At 41.5% G+C, this 11,545-nt stretch overlaps 1 protein-coding gene across 1 annotated transcript in view; it reads left to right on the top strand.

Moving 5' to 3' along the window:
* LOC116941303 (disintegrin and metalloproteinase domain-containing protein 12-like) overlaps positions 1-5,844 on the top strand; it is a 167,772-nt gene extending 161,928 nt beyond the window's left edge. Inside the window, exons 22-23 of the mRNA XM_032952212.2 lie at positions 1,415-1,572; positions 4,688-5,844. Of these exons, the coding sequence (XP_032808103.1) occupies positions 1,415-1,572; positions 4,688-4,760 (231 nt within the window). The 3' untranslated portion in view covers positions 4,761-5,844. The remainder of the gene's footprint in view (positions 1-1,414; positions 1,573-4,687) is intronic.
* Positions 5,845-11,545: the final 5,701 nt, after the last annotated feature.

An 11,545-nucleotide genomic window follows, 5' to 3' on the forward strand; every position in this document is an offset into this window, starting at 1 on the left:
GTCTGTAAAATTAAAGCACATGGGAGTGTAGTTTTGATTCACGGTACAACAAGAATATGCATCCGATGATAATGGCACCGGAAAATATGAACATGTGTAGTGGCCTTATTGACGTCGGAGACTGTTCATTGGAGGCAACACGTATTTATTACAGAGACTTCAATTACAGTGGCGAATCTGATACTTGAAAAGGTAACGGCCTCTTCACCCGTACTCTATAGAGGGAACGTTCCACGAGCTTTAGCCCACGCTAGCTCCCTGGTTCCCTCTATCCTGGTCCTCTCTCAGGAGGCTATCTGACCTGGCCCAGCTTCGGTGTAGGTCCCGATCACCAGCCACACGAGTACGGCCCTCAGAAGGAGATCGGCCCTCGCCGCTCTGGTGTCACACCCCCTGGCTTGCTTTGCCCGGCCCTGAAAAGGACAGCGGGCCAAAGGAGTTCCAGGGTCTAGCTAGTTGATCGTCTTTCTTCACTGGCTCTTCATCTTGCTTGAGTCGAACTCCCTCTCAGCTCTCCGGGTCCTACCTTTTATACTGCCCCTCACTGAGGGGTGGGGCTGGGAGGGATCACAGCGTCCCCCCACAGCCCCACCAGAGCGTAGCGGACGTGTTTGTGGCCACTGCCCTACAACCGCGTGTCACCCTCCCGTCACACCTCTACACATGTATCGCTTGGAATTGGATCCGCTTTGCAAAGAGATAAATGGATACAACAAAACTGTGTCATAAGAATTGGCCTTTATAAAACAAAAATTCCCATAGCAACAAATGTCTTATTTGAGCAACCTCAACTTCTATTTTCACTCTGCACATTACAATGGAATGAAGATAATAGCATAATGACTTTATTTTGTGTACCGTTGGTTGCCATGCTGTAAGAGTGTGATATGACAAGGGAGGCTCACAAAAAAATTATGAAAAGGTCTTTTTAGGGTTATCTTTTTCATTTATAATGCTCCCCAAGCCAATAGAAATAACATCTCTCATTGCATTGCTTAGCAGCATGATTAAATGCTGCCGTGGTGTCATGGTTTTGAACACTGGACTTGAAATACCAAGGTCTCTGGATCTAACTGCTGGTGTGGCAAATTATATAATGGTGTAAGTTTCTTACATCTCCCTTGCCTCTGTCCACCCATCAGTATAGAGTGGTTCACCAGTCTGTCGATTGGTCAGTCACGTGTGGTGGGGAAGTGTGGATACTCCCACACCTTCTAAGATGTCTGGCCAGTGTGGAAGCGATAGTCCAAAATATCCTTTATAGGGGCTCTCAAGAGCTCCCTCTAGCGGAGGTCCTTCCACCAGCGGTGGCATGAGCAAGAAAATTCAGTTTCGCAACTTTATTTATGCAGCATGACATTAGTCTTGCGGATGAAATCTCACCTTTGATTTCTCCTTCCTATCTCTCTTGCAGGTCACGCAGAGCTCACCCAAGCCACTGCCTCCTAGGAAACCTCTGCCAGTTCATCCATGCCGGTCCCCGGTACCCACAGCCCAGGCCAAGAACCTGAGTCCCAACATGGCTGCGCTGGCTGCTCGCTTCTCACCAGCGGAGGAGGCTCGGCCCGTCAGGTTTGCTTGAAGCTGATGCAGCTAATATCGGTTAAATGCAGTGTTGATGTCATAAACATTCACCTACAAAATGTGTTCGATGAGTATGAGCGGACCAACATTTAACAAGCGTGTCGATGACTACGACTGCGGCTCGCATGAGGCCAAAGGTGTGGCTGACTGTGGCCAGATGAATTAACGAGTCTGCACGAAAAGCCAGGCTAGGATAATTTATACTCTTTGGTTCTTTTTGTAAAGTCACGTAGTTAGAAATAAAATCTCGATCGCTTCGATCGCAACACAAGCGGTCATCATCATACTTGTGTTGCGATTGAAACGTCGTGATTTATTTTAATTCTAACTACGTGACTTTACCAAAAGAACCAAAGAGTATGGATTCCTGCAGTCACGAAAGCTTCAAATCAAGATTTAAGATAATTTAGTCACAGCATTGGAGACAAAATGTACTGAATTCACTGAATGGCTGACCTGATATTGGAGGGAGGGGGGGGGGGGGTCAGGGGGAGGTGGAGAAAAAGTGTGTGTCCCCAAAATAACATTTAATAACTGGAAGTGGATGACATTTCTGACCAATTTAATTTAATCCACTGATTATGTCTTGGCTAAAATTCCAAAGGTTGCCGTACACTCGACTGAGCCTTTGACTCAAGCTCGACTCATTAACACTGGTTAAATGTGAAGCAGACAGGTGGCCCCGGTGGTTTTATTGCTTATGCCTGACCAAATCACCCTGAATCCGCTGGAACTTATCTGACCTCGAAAGCTGAGAAGCACTGAGCACGGTTAGCACTTGAACGGTTGATTGCTTGGTTTTTTGGGTTTGTAGAGATGGGGCTGCAGTTTTTGATGTGGCCAGGTGATGGCACTACAGCAATTGGATAATGTATTTATATTCAATTGGATCATTGATATATATTCTATGTTCTATGGTTCTTTCTGTAAAGTCACATAGATAGAAAAATAAAAACAATAAAATAATAAAAATAAAAAAGTTACTAAAAAATAATAAAATATCACGACGTTTCGATCGCAACACAAGCGGTCGTCATCAGGAACAGGGAGGTTAGCCTCTGAGGGCAAGCTGTTTATGAAGGTTTAGAGATGGGCGGGGCAGCTAATGTTAATGTAGGCGAGGTCTCCGACACTGGCAGTAAGTCTACACCAATCAAATAGCTGTTTATAAAGGTTTAGAGATGGGCGGGGCAACTAATGTTAATGTAGGCGAAAGCCCCGACACGGGCTGTGGGTATATATCTTTTAATGGTGATATATATTTAATGTTCCACCTGCGGATAAAAATCTATCTGTGCGGAGCTTTGAGTGTTATGCGTTAGTATGCCTGGGAGCTTCGGTTTACACAAGGCAAACACATATTAATGGTATTGGTGAAACATCTTAATGCATTGCCTCCGGTGTGAGGCTTTTCTGGTAAAGTAATTTGCATTGTCTTTATTAAGAGTGCTAATCCTGCAGCATGGATAACTTCCTTTTAAGTCCTGAGCCATTTAAAGTCCTGAGCATGGTTTTGCCAGGAGATGATTGCACAGTACTCCAATGTGATTTTTCAAAAATGGTACATATATACAGTATATATTTGTCTCACCAATTTAATAATGTTTATAATTATTATCTTTGGTGGCAGTGATCCACAAGCACAATTAACACGACACAATTCAACACATTTGTCAAGAAAAAACATAATCAACGACGTTTTGGGCAATGGATCTGTTTCATAGCATTATTAATGCTTGAAATATACTTGGGTGCCCAATAACTTGCATAGCAGCTGATGCAGTACTAAATAGTTTTGGCCAACGGTCTGTGCTTTAAGTTGTTTATACTTGATTACTTGTTTTGTATTGAATGAGGAAAGTAATGTAATGAGAGTTCACCTGCAGTTTTCTAAATTGGTCTCTTTATACAATGCCATGGCTGAGTTTAAATATACCGCTGCCATTGGATATTGCCTTTTAAAAATGTGTTGCATTATAATTTTCCTATATTCCTCGCCTAAATTTGTATAATTATCCCTATTCTTTAGTATACCCCTCGTGCACAATTGCAGTAATATCAACACACCTAATGACGTTATATTTAAATATTTAATAATGGTAAAATGTACATAATACAATAGTCAAGGTCAAAAATTAAGATAATTGCATCAATTAAACCGTCTCACCGTTTGACCATTGTCTGAACTCTGCACAAGTGAACATTACCAAACTATTGTTGTCAAAAACACATGCTGGCAACGCTTTTTTATATAGTCGGTTTCTACTGAAACTGCCAGCACCTTATCACACATATGTCTGTGCAGGTTAACAAAACCCCTTATTCTGTGAGGGCTTAAGAAAGCTCCACAATTTGACTAGTGGAACCCTCTGCTGGAAAATTGTTAAATTGCACAAAATGTCCATTGGAATCCATGCCGCTAAAATCTCTATATTTAAACATAGGCTATGTAGCCACTTGTCAACATAGACTGTTTTAAAGCTTTCGTGACTGCAGGGATTCATATTCTTGGTTCTTTCGGTAAAGTCACGTAGAAGGGAAACAATAAAATAATATATTTTATTATTTTTTATTATTATTTTATTGTTTCCCTTCTACGTGACTTTACCGAAAGAACCAACAATATAATATAGACTGTGTTATAGCCAATAATTAATAATAGTAACAATACTATAACAACAATGTAATAATTTTCAACAATTTTGATTCGCTCTCTGATGTATTTTGGGTTCTAAGCGCCCAGAAAAAGTAATTTGAAGCGAGTTCTTGCTCAAATTAACATTGAGCCAGTTCTCATCTTCCATTTACAGCCCTGAGCCAGTGATGGAAATTCTGCATTCATATGGCAGGGGATAATCTTTCTCTAGGACTCCCAAATAGGATTTGAACTCGCAACCTTCCGATTGCAAGCCACTCACTCTGCGGCTGAGCCGCCTGGAGCAAAACATCAGGCATTACACCAATTAACGTGCAGTACAACCTGATAACGCATCGCAGAGCTAACACAGCACAAACCGCACAAACCTACATATTAACAGCTATTTTTAGGGCATAGTATTTCCATTTAGAGAGGGTTTTCATTCCTGTATTCTCCTTTTTTCAGGCCGGCTCCAGGAAACCCCGAGAAGGCCAAGTCTCCGAAACCCAATGTGCCACCTTACTTGATCCGTAAATAGCACGAAACCACATTTCGGCAGTAAAACAGATCCAATACGATTTGCACTATTTAAAAAGTTCCACAAGGACTTGTGAATATAAACGTTTTCTGTTTTTTTATTTTTTATATATATAAGGTTTCTCGCATTTTAATCAATGAGATCCTGTGAATTACGTCATACGGTAATGGTGACCGTGCACTTCGGTAGTGTCAATTTGTGGCACTCATCAACATGTCTACTTCAACGCATTGTCAACGGAGTGCTACGATGTTTTTTTATTTGATTAATTTCCTGATATGTTGTATTATGTTGGGTTTTTTTTTTACTCAGGTACTATGATATATCGCATATACAGTACACTTTTTATTTACAAGATTGCACAATGATACTATCTTTCATAGACATTCATTTTTTTTTTCCAAGACTGTCTTGTATTGCTTTTGTTTAAGCTGCAGTGAATTTTTTTTTTTAAAAAAAATATTACTTCATATTTTAGAAGAAAAAAATATATAATGGCCCTAATTAATGTGTTGGTAAAATTGCTTGCACCCTTGTGTTTTCTTAATGGTAAAATCTAATGGCACCGTAAGCAGTTGTACACATTAAATTGTTGTTCTATGGTGTCACGGGTAGGTTCAATTACATCCAGCAATTACTCTATACCATGTGCACCAAGTAAAAAAAAAAGATCCAATTTAGCAGTATATATATATTTTTATTTGGTGAGGGTGAAATTGTACATTTACAATAATTGTACATTATGTGCATTTATAAATACTCTTTTTTTAGTGGTGCCCCCATACTGCTGCAGCTATAGGAGTCTGTAATAATTACCACTGCACATTTTTAAACCGACTTATTCGTTTACTCGATGGTGTTTCTTGCCTTGTTTTAAATACACACAACTGTCAGTTTTACAATTTTGATTTCGTTTGATTAACATTGCAGTCTTGTCATTTATTCACAGCCTGCACTAAATATTTTATGAGAACTGGGAGGCTGTATTTTAAATTAAAAATGTAAACCAAAGTGTCCTGATATGATTGTTTGAATCGTTGAATCTGAACAACAAAAATAAAGTAGATAGTGTCTTTTAATACAATGCAAATCTTCTGACTGCTTATAAGAATGTGCCTTGAAGCTACACTGCTGCATATTCATCAGTTCACTGACTATGGAACAATACAAACAATGGTGCTGGCGAAAAGTGGAACAATGCAGATACACAGAATAAGGGGCCGTCCATAAATGACGTCACGCGATTTTGGACGAATTTTTAACCCCCCCCCCCTCGTCACACGGCGTCACAAAAAGTCAGACCCCCCCTCAAATATGACGTCACAAAGTTCTGCCCCCCCCCCAAAAAAAACCCCATATTTCCATTTTGAAAATAAAACATGCTTCAAATCGCTTTAAACTATTGTCATTGTAGTGCGTATTTAATGTGGCACTGCACTCTGATGTTGTAGGTGTTGTTATAACAATTCTATATTTATTTAAAGTTGCGCATTTTGATGTGACGTCACTTTTCTCAACCCCCCCCCTCGTCACACATCGTCACAAATGTCTGACCCCCCCCCCCCTTTAGGTGCGTGACGTCATTTACGGACGGCCTCTTAACACGTCATTGGGGACCCAAATATCGCACCACCTGGCCTTTGGCAATCCTAGAAGATATTGGTGAAATAATCGACCGCATCAGAATATTAACAGGCCTATGCGCAAATCTCCATAAATTGAATATGTGAAGACAAGCCCCGATGATGGTATGGTCATGTAACCCAAACAATGGACCGCAGAGTAAACCACTGTAGTCTGCACTCCTTTGACAGAGGGAGGGAATAGCAAAAACTCCACGAACTCTATCCTGAAGACATCTTGTGGCTAGCAGACCTCACCGTTGGCATTTAGCTCCTGAACATTTAGCGATTCGCTGGAATAGCAAAACATAAAATAGCATTTAGATATATCAACATTTTGCCTACACCGTCATTCATCATCATCATCAGCCGTGATTAATCCGTTGCTGGATGAAGGCCTCCCTGAGCCGTATCTCGCAATGTTACGCGTGCTATTGCGTTGGCAGCGGTACATACAAGCAGGAATAACAATTGACGCTGCAAAAAACTCGTTTTTTTAAGGGCGGTGCAATTTGAGCGGAATCGGCACTAAATGTCCTCACACCAAATACTGTTTGTGGACGTTAACAGCTGCGGTGACAGCTCGCTTGACGCACGACGCGTTCCCAGCACACCTTGTGCTGGGAACGCGTTTCTCAAAAACACCCTCGAGGTCACCGACGCCACGGAGCGACCACAACTGAGCAATAAGGATGCTGTAGAAATACCCTACGTCATTAGTGGTTGATCATGTGCTGCACAGTATGTTGTAACGTTACAATAGCCCATCGTCACTATCGGCCAATGTAAATCTGCTTGGAGACGAAGTCCTCCCGATGCTTAGCAATCCCGCAGAGTTCTTTCATTGCACAATTCTTATCCTGCGCACGAGCTGACCTCATCGGAGCATCTCTGCTAGCGCTGGACATCTGTGGAAAAATGAGCTTCAAAACTCATCGAATTCCGACGGTCTAAATAAAGATTCTGATTCTAAAAACAGTGATTGTCCTCTCAGGCAGATTTTTTTTCCTCGAGCTGATATTCCATCACCGGTTCACCCATCATCCCTTAAAGTTGTGATATGTTCCTACCTCTACGTATGTTCAATTTCTTTCACGCCGTACGTAACCAACCGTGATAATCGCGGGGTGTGATATACAGGCATCAGGGTTGGGATCGAAGCCACGGATTCCTGCATACCAGGAAATGTCTATAATGTGTTTCCCAATCCATGTTCATGGCGTTCCTCATTCTTGCCTCTCAAGTGTCGATGCAAACGTGCATCTCTCTGCTCTTTTTGTGTACTTTTTTTCAGATGGTATGCCACTTATACCATGGATAATTCTGCATATTTATCTTAATGTAAGATCACATCAATTATTATTATTTCGTGTACATCACGCTTCGTCATTGTAAGCATGTGTTGAGAGTTTGACTCTTCTAGTTAAGTGTGGCAATGGTATGGATTGTCGAGTGTGCTTTTACTGTACTATTATTAAATCACCTAGAACACTATGTAACACTATTTTTGTTCTTGGGTAGTAAGTGTTATTTCGTAATTTCTTATAGAAAATGGCTATTATTCCCCACAAACTTTGTTTTTTGTGACCAGGACAGTGATATTTTGAAATTTGCTAATTTTCAATGAGAAAAGGGGCGAATTTGTGTCTTTTCGTTCACATAAAGTTAGAAAAAAAACATGAATCAAAATTATCATGTATTTATACTAAAGTAATACAAAAATTACTACAAAAGATTTAGAAGTGAGTAGTTTGTAGAGATTTACGAATCAGCCCCCAAATGTAGTCTCCCATCATGGCCTCGTTATACTGTCCTTGGTAGTTGCGTTCAAAGTCCAGTACCGTATTTTCCCGCATATAACCCGCGGGGTATACCACTTTTTACAAACAAAACAAGATCCTGCGGGGTATATGGAGGTGCGGGCTATCCCAAAAATATTTTACACGTGTGACATGTCATGACTCGTTTTAATGTTTTCATGGTAGGACTATCCACTATGCAACCACTTACCTTTGACTAAAGCACTGCTGAATAAACCACTCACACTAAAATTGCACGTGTTATCACCTTTTAAATTAATTGTACAATTAAACGACAATGTTTTTAAGTGTGCGCACTGTTTACCAGCGACGGAGAGCTGGGGGGGAGAGAGAGGTGGGGGTTTGGGGGGTGGGGCAGCTGGGGGGAGAGAGAGGTGGGGGTTTGGGGGGTGGGGCAGCTGGGGGAAGAGAGAGGCGGGGGGGTTGGGGGCGAGGCAACGGCGTTACCGTAGTGCCGCTATTGTCTGTGCAGTGCGCAATCTACCAGTGCTAAAACTGTACTTACTTATCTACCAGTTATGTGTTTCTTATTAATTGGATATTTACTTTTGTTACTTAGTTACTGTTTTAAGTTCACTCGTTTCCGGTTAGTTTGTTTTATTTGTGCACGTTATGATTTTAATGTTAACAATTGATAGTGGAATGTATTACAAATATAAACTTAAATTTCGATTTAAAGCTTTCGTGACTGCAAGGATTCATCTTCTTTGGTTCTTTCGGTAAAGTCACGTAGAATGAGAATAAAATAATACATTGATCAAATAAAATGTGTTATTTTATTTTATCAATTTATTTATAAAATGTGTTATTTTATTTTATCAATTTATTATTTTATTCTCATTCTACGTGACTTTACCGAAAGAACCAAAGAAGAAAAATATAAACTTCGTATTAATGATGGAATTAAACTGCGGTAACGACGTTAAATATATGAATGCATGCGGGGTGTATGGAGGTACGGGCTATCTGAAATTTTATTTACACAAAACGCTATTTTCGCGGGGTATATGCGTATGCGGGCTATATGCGGGAAAATACGGTATATCCTGGTGGAAGCGCTCGCCTTGCTCCGAGTATGCTCCCATGTTCTCCTTGAATTTATAAATGAGCATCAAGGATATGGACTTTGAGGGACATCCTACAGCCCATTGTGCCGTAGTTCTTCATCAGTCTCAACTAGCCCCACATAGTTTTTCAACCTTGTGATTGTCCAGGAAGCCACAAACCACTGCGACAAAGCTGTTCCAAGCTGCTTTCTCCTTACTAGTGAGCTTCTTGGGGAATTCATTGCACTCCGGGATCTTCTTTATCTGTGGTCCGACGAAGATACCGACTTTGACCTTTGCCTCAGACAGCTTAGGGAAGAAGTCTTGAAGGTACTTGAAGGCTGCCGACTCCTTATCTACAGCTCTGACAAATTGTTTCATAAGGCCCAACTTGATGTGCAGTGGTGGCATCTGCACCTTCCGGGGGTCCACCAGTGGCTCCCACTTGACGTTGTTCCTCCCCACAGAGAACTTGGTCCGCTGTGGCCAGTCCTGCCTGTGGCAGTGTGCCTTGGGTGTCCCTGCCGTTCCAAAGGCAAAGATAGCAGGGAAACTTGTTAAAACCGCTTTGGAGTCCCATCAGGAATGCCACTATTTTGATGACCTCCCAGCCATACTCATCATACGTCAAGGCATCCAGCAAGGTCTTGATGCTGTTGTAATCCTCTTTGAGGTGCACCGAATGAGCCAGGGGAAGAGACGAGTACTTGTTACCATTATGGAGCAGCACAGCTTTGAGGCTCCTGGATGAGCTATCAATGAAGAGGCGCCACTCATTCTGGTTACAGGCGATTCCGATTGCCTCGAACAGACTGGTCACATTTGTGGCACAAGCAGAGCCCATCTTGACTGGTGAAGAATCTGCAAAAAGGTTGGTGACGCTTCCTCTGATCTGCGACTGGCAAACTTTCATCCAACAAGTTCCACTGCTTGAGCCTTGACGTCAAAAGCTCGGCATTGGACTTGGTGAGACCAAGATATCTGATCAAGTCGTTGAGGTCTTTTTGGTTGGGGTAGTTTGGGTTTCTCTCCTCAGCTCCACCTCTGAAATTGTCATCTGGATCTACGTCTTCCTCGCTCTCTGACTTGCTGCTCTATTCTAAAGACGGCTGCTCTCTCTCCGGAGGAGTGGGTCCGGGGAGCTCATGGCAGTGTGGCACCGGGGCGATAGATGAAGGTCCGGATACGTGATAGCAGGTGCATTCTTGCCAGACCGACGTTTGGAAGGGTCCACCATTCAGAAGTAGCAGTTGCTTGAGTGGTCAGTGGGTTCCCACCAAATTATTGGGATAGCGAACTTCATGGCTCTCTTTTCCCCTCTGTACCATCCTACAAAAAATAAATTAATTTCACCCATGACTAATGTGCAAGAGATTCTCGCAACATTTTTCATATAATTTTTTTCCAATAACATTGAAAATTGTAAACCATTTTAAAAGTAAAAACTTTTACAATTTAAAAAAATTGTAATACATTTTATAACATAAAATTCCGAGCGACAGTTATCCATCTTACCTTCCAGAGTTTGTTTTTTGGCATTGCTCGCAGGTGAAATGAGGTGCCCAGGGTTTGTCTTGATCCCCGACAGGCATGCCGAAATACACACATCTTAGCATATGCTTCCAAAGAGTACTTTTTCGCTCGTCGTGATAAAATTGGCCGCAGACATAGCAAAATGCGTCTGCCGGTTGCTTGCTGCCTCTTGATGCCATCTCAAAAAAAATACAGATACGCATCTCGGCGAGATATAATAAATGACAGCTTCGACTGGAGAGTTCGAGAACGTTTGTAGAAAATATTTGGCCTTCTCGGCCACGCAGGCCGAATGTCTTGGAAGAGGTGGACGTATCCGCACTTTACCCCATCACACACTCCCTGCCGATCGACTGTGCTGCATCTATTTATAGTTGGCTGGACAGAGACCACGGGGGCATTGAAGAAACCCGCCCATTGTTTCAACTGCCAGACCGGGAATCTAACCAGCAAGCTCTGGATTGCTAATCCAGATTGCTAGCCGTTACACCAGGGCAGCATCCCAAGGCTCAGAAATATTGGAGTAAAATGTACCTGTTGTTGTGTAAGTTATCTTTTTCTATGATGACATTTTTATTGTTTTTTTATCCAGATCATCCAAATTAAAATGTGTTGTTTCACTTGACAGGTTAATATTAACCTTTTTTTATTTTAATAAGCTGTTGTGTAATGTGACATGTTTTATGCTGCCTTTTTCATTAAATAACTATTTTATTTGTTCAGATTAGGCACATTTTATGCTGTTTTGCTTTAAAATAAACAAA

Source organism: Petromyzon marinus, chromosome 11, assembly GCF_048934315.1.
Source record: "Petromyzon marinus isolate PM22_M1 ecotype Great Lakes invasive population chromosome 11, UKy_Petmar_22M1.pri1.0, whole genome shotgun sequence".
Classification (NCBI taxonomy): Eukaryota; Metazoa; Chordata; class Hyperoartia; order Petromyzontiformes; family Petromyzontidae; genus Petromyzon; species Petromyzon marinus.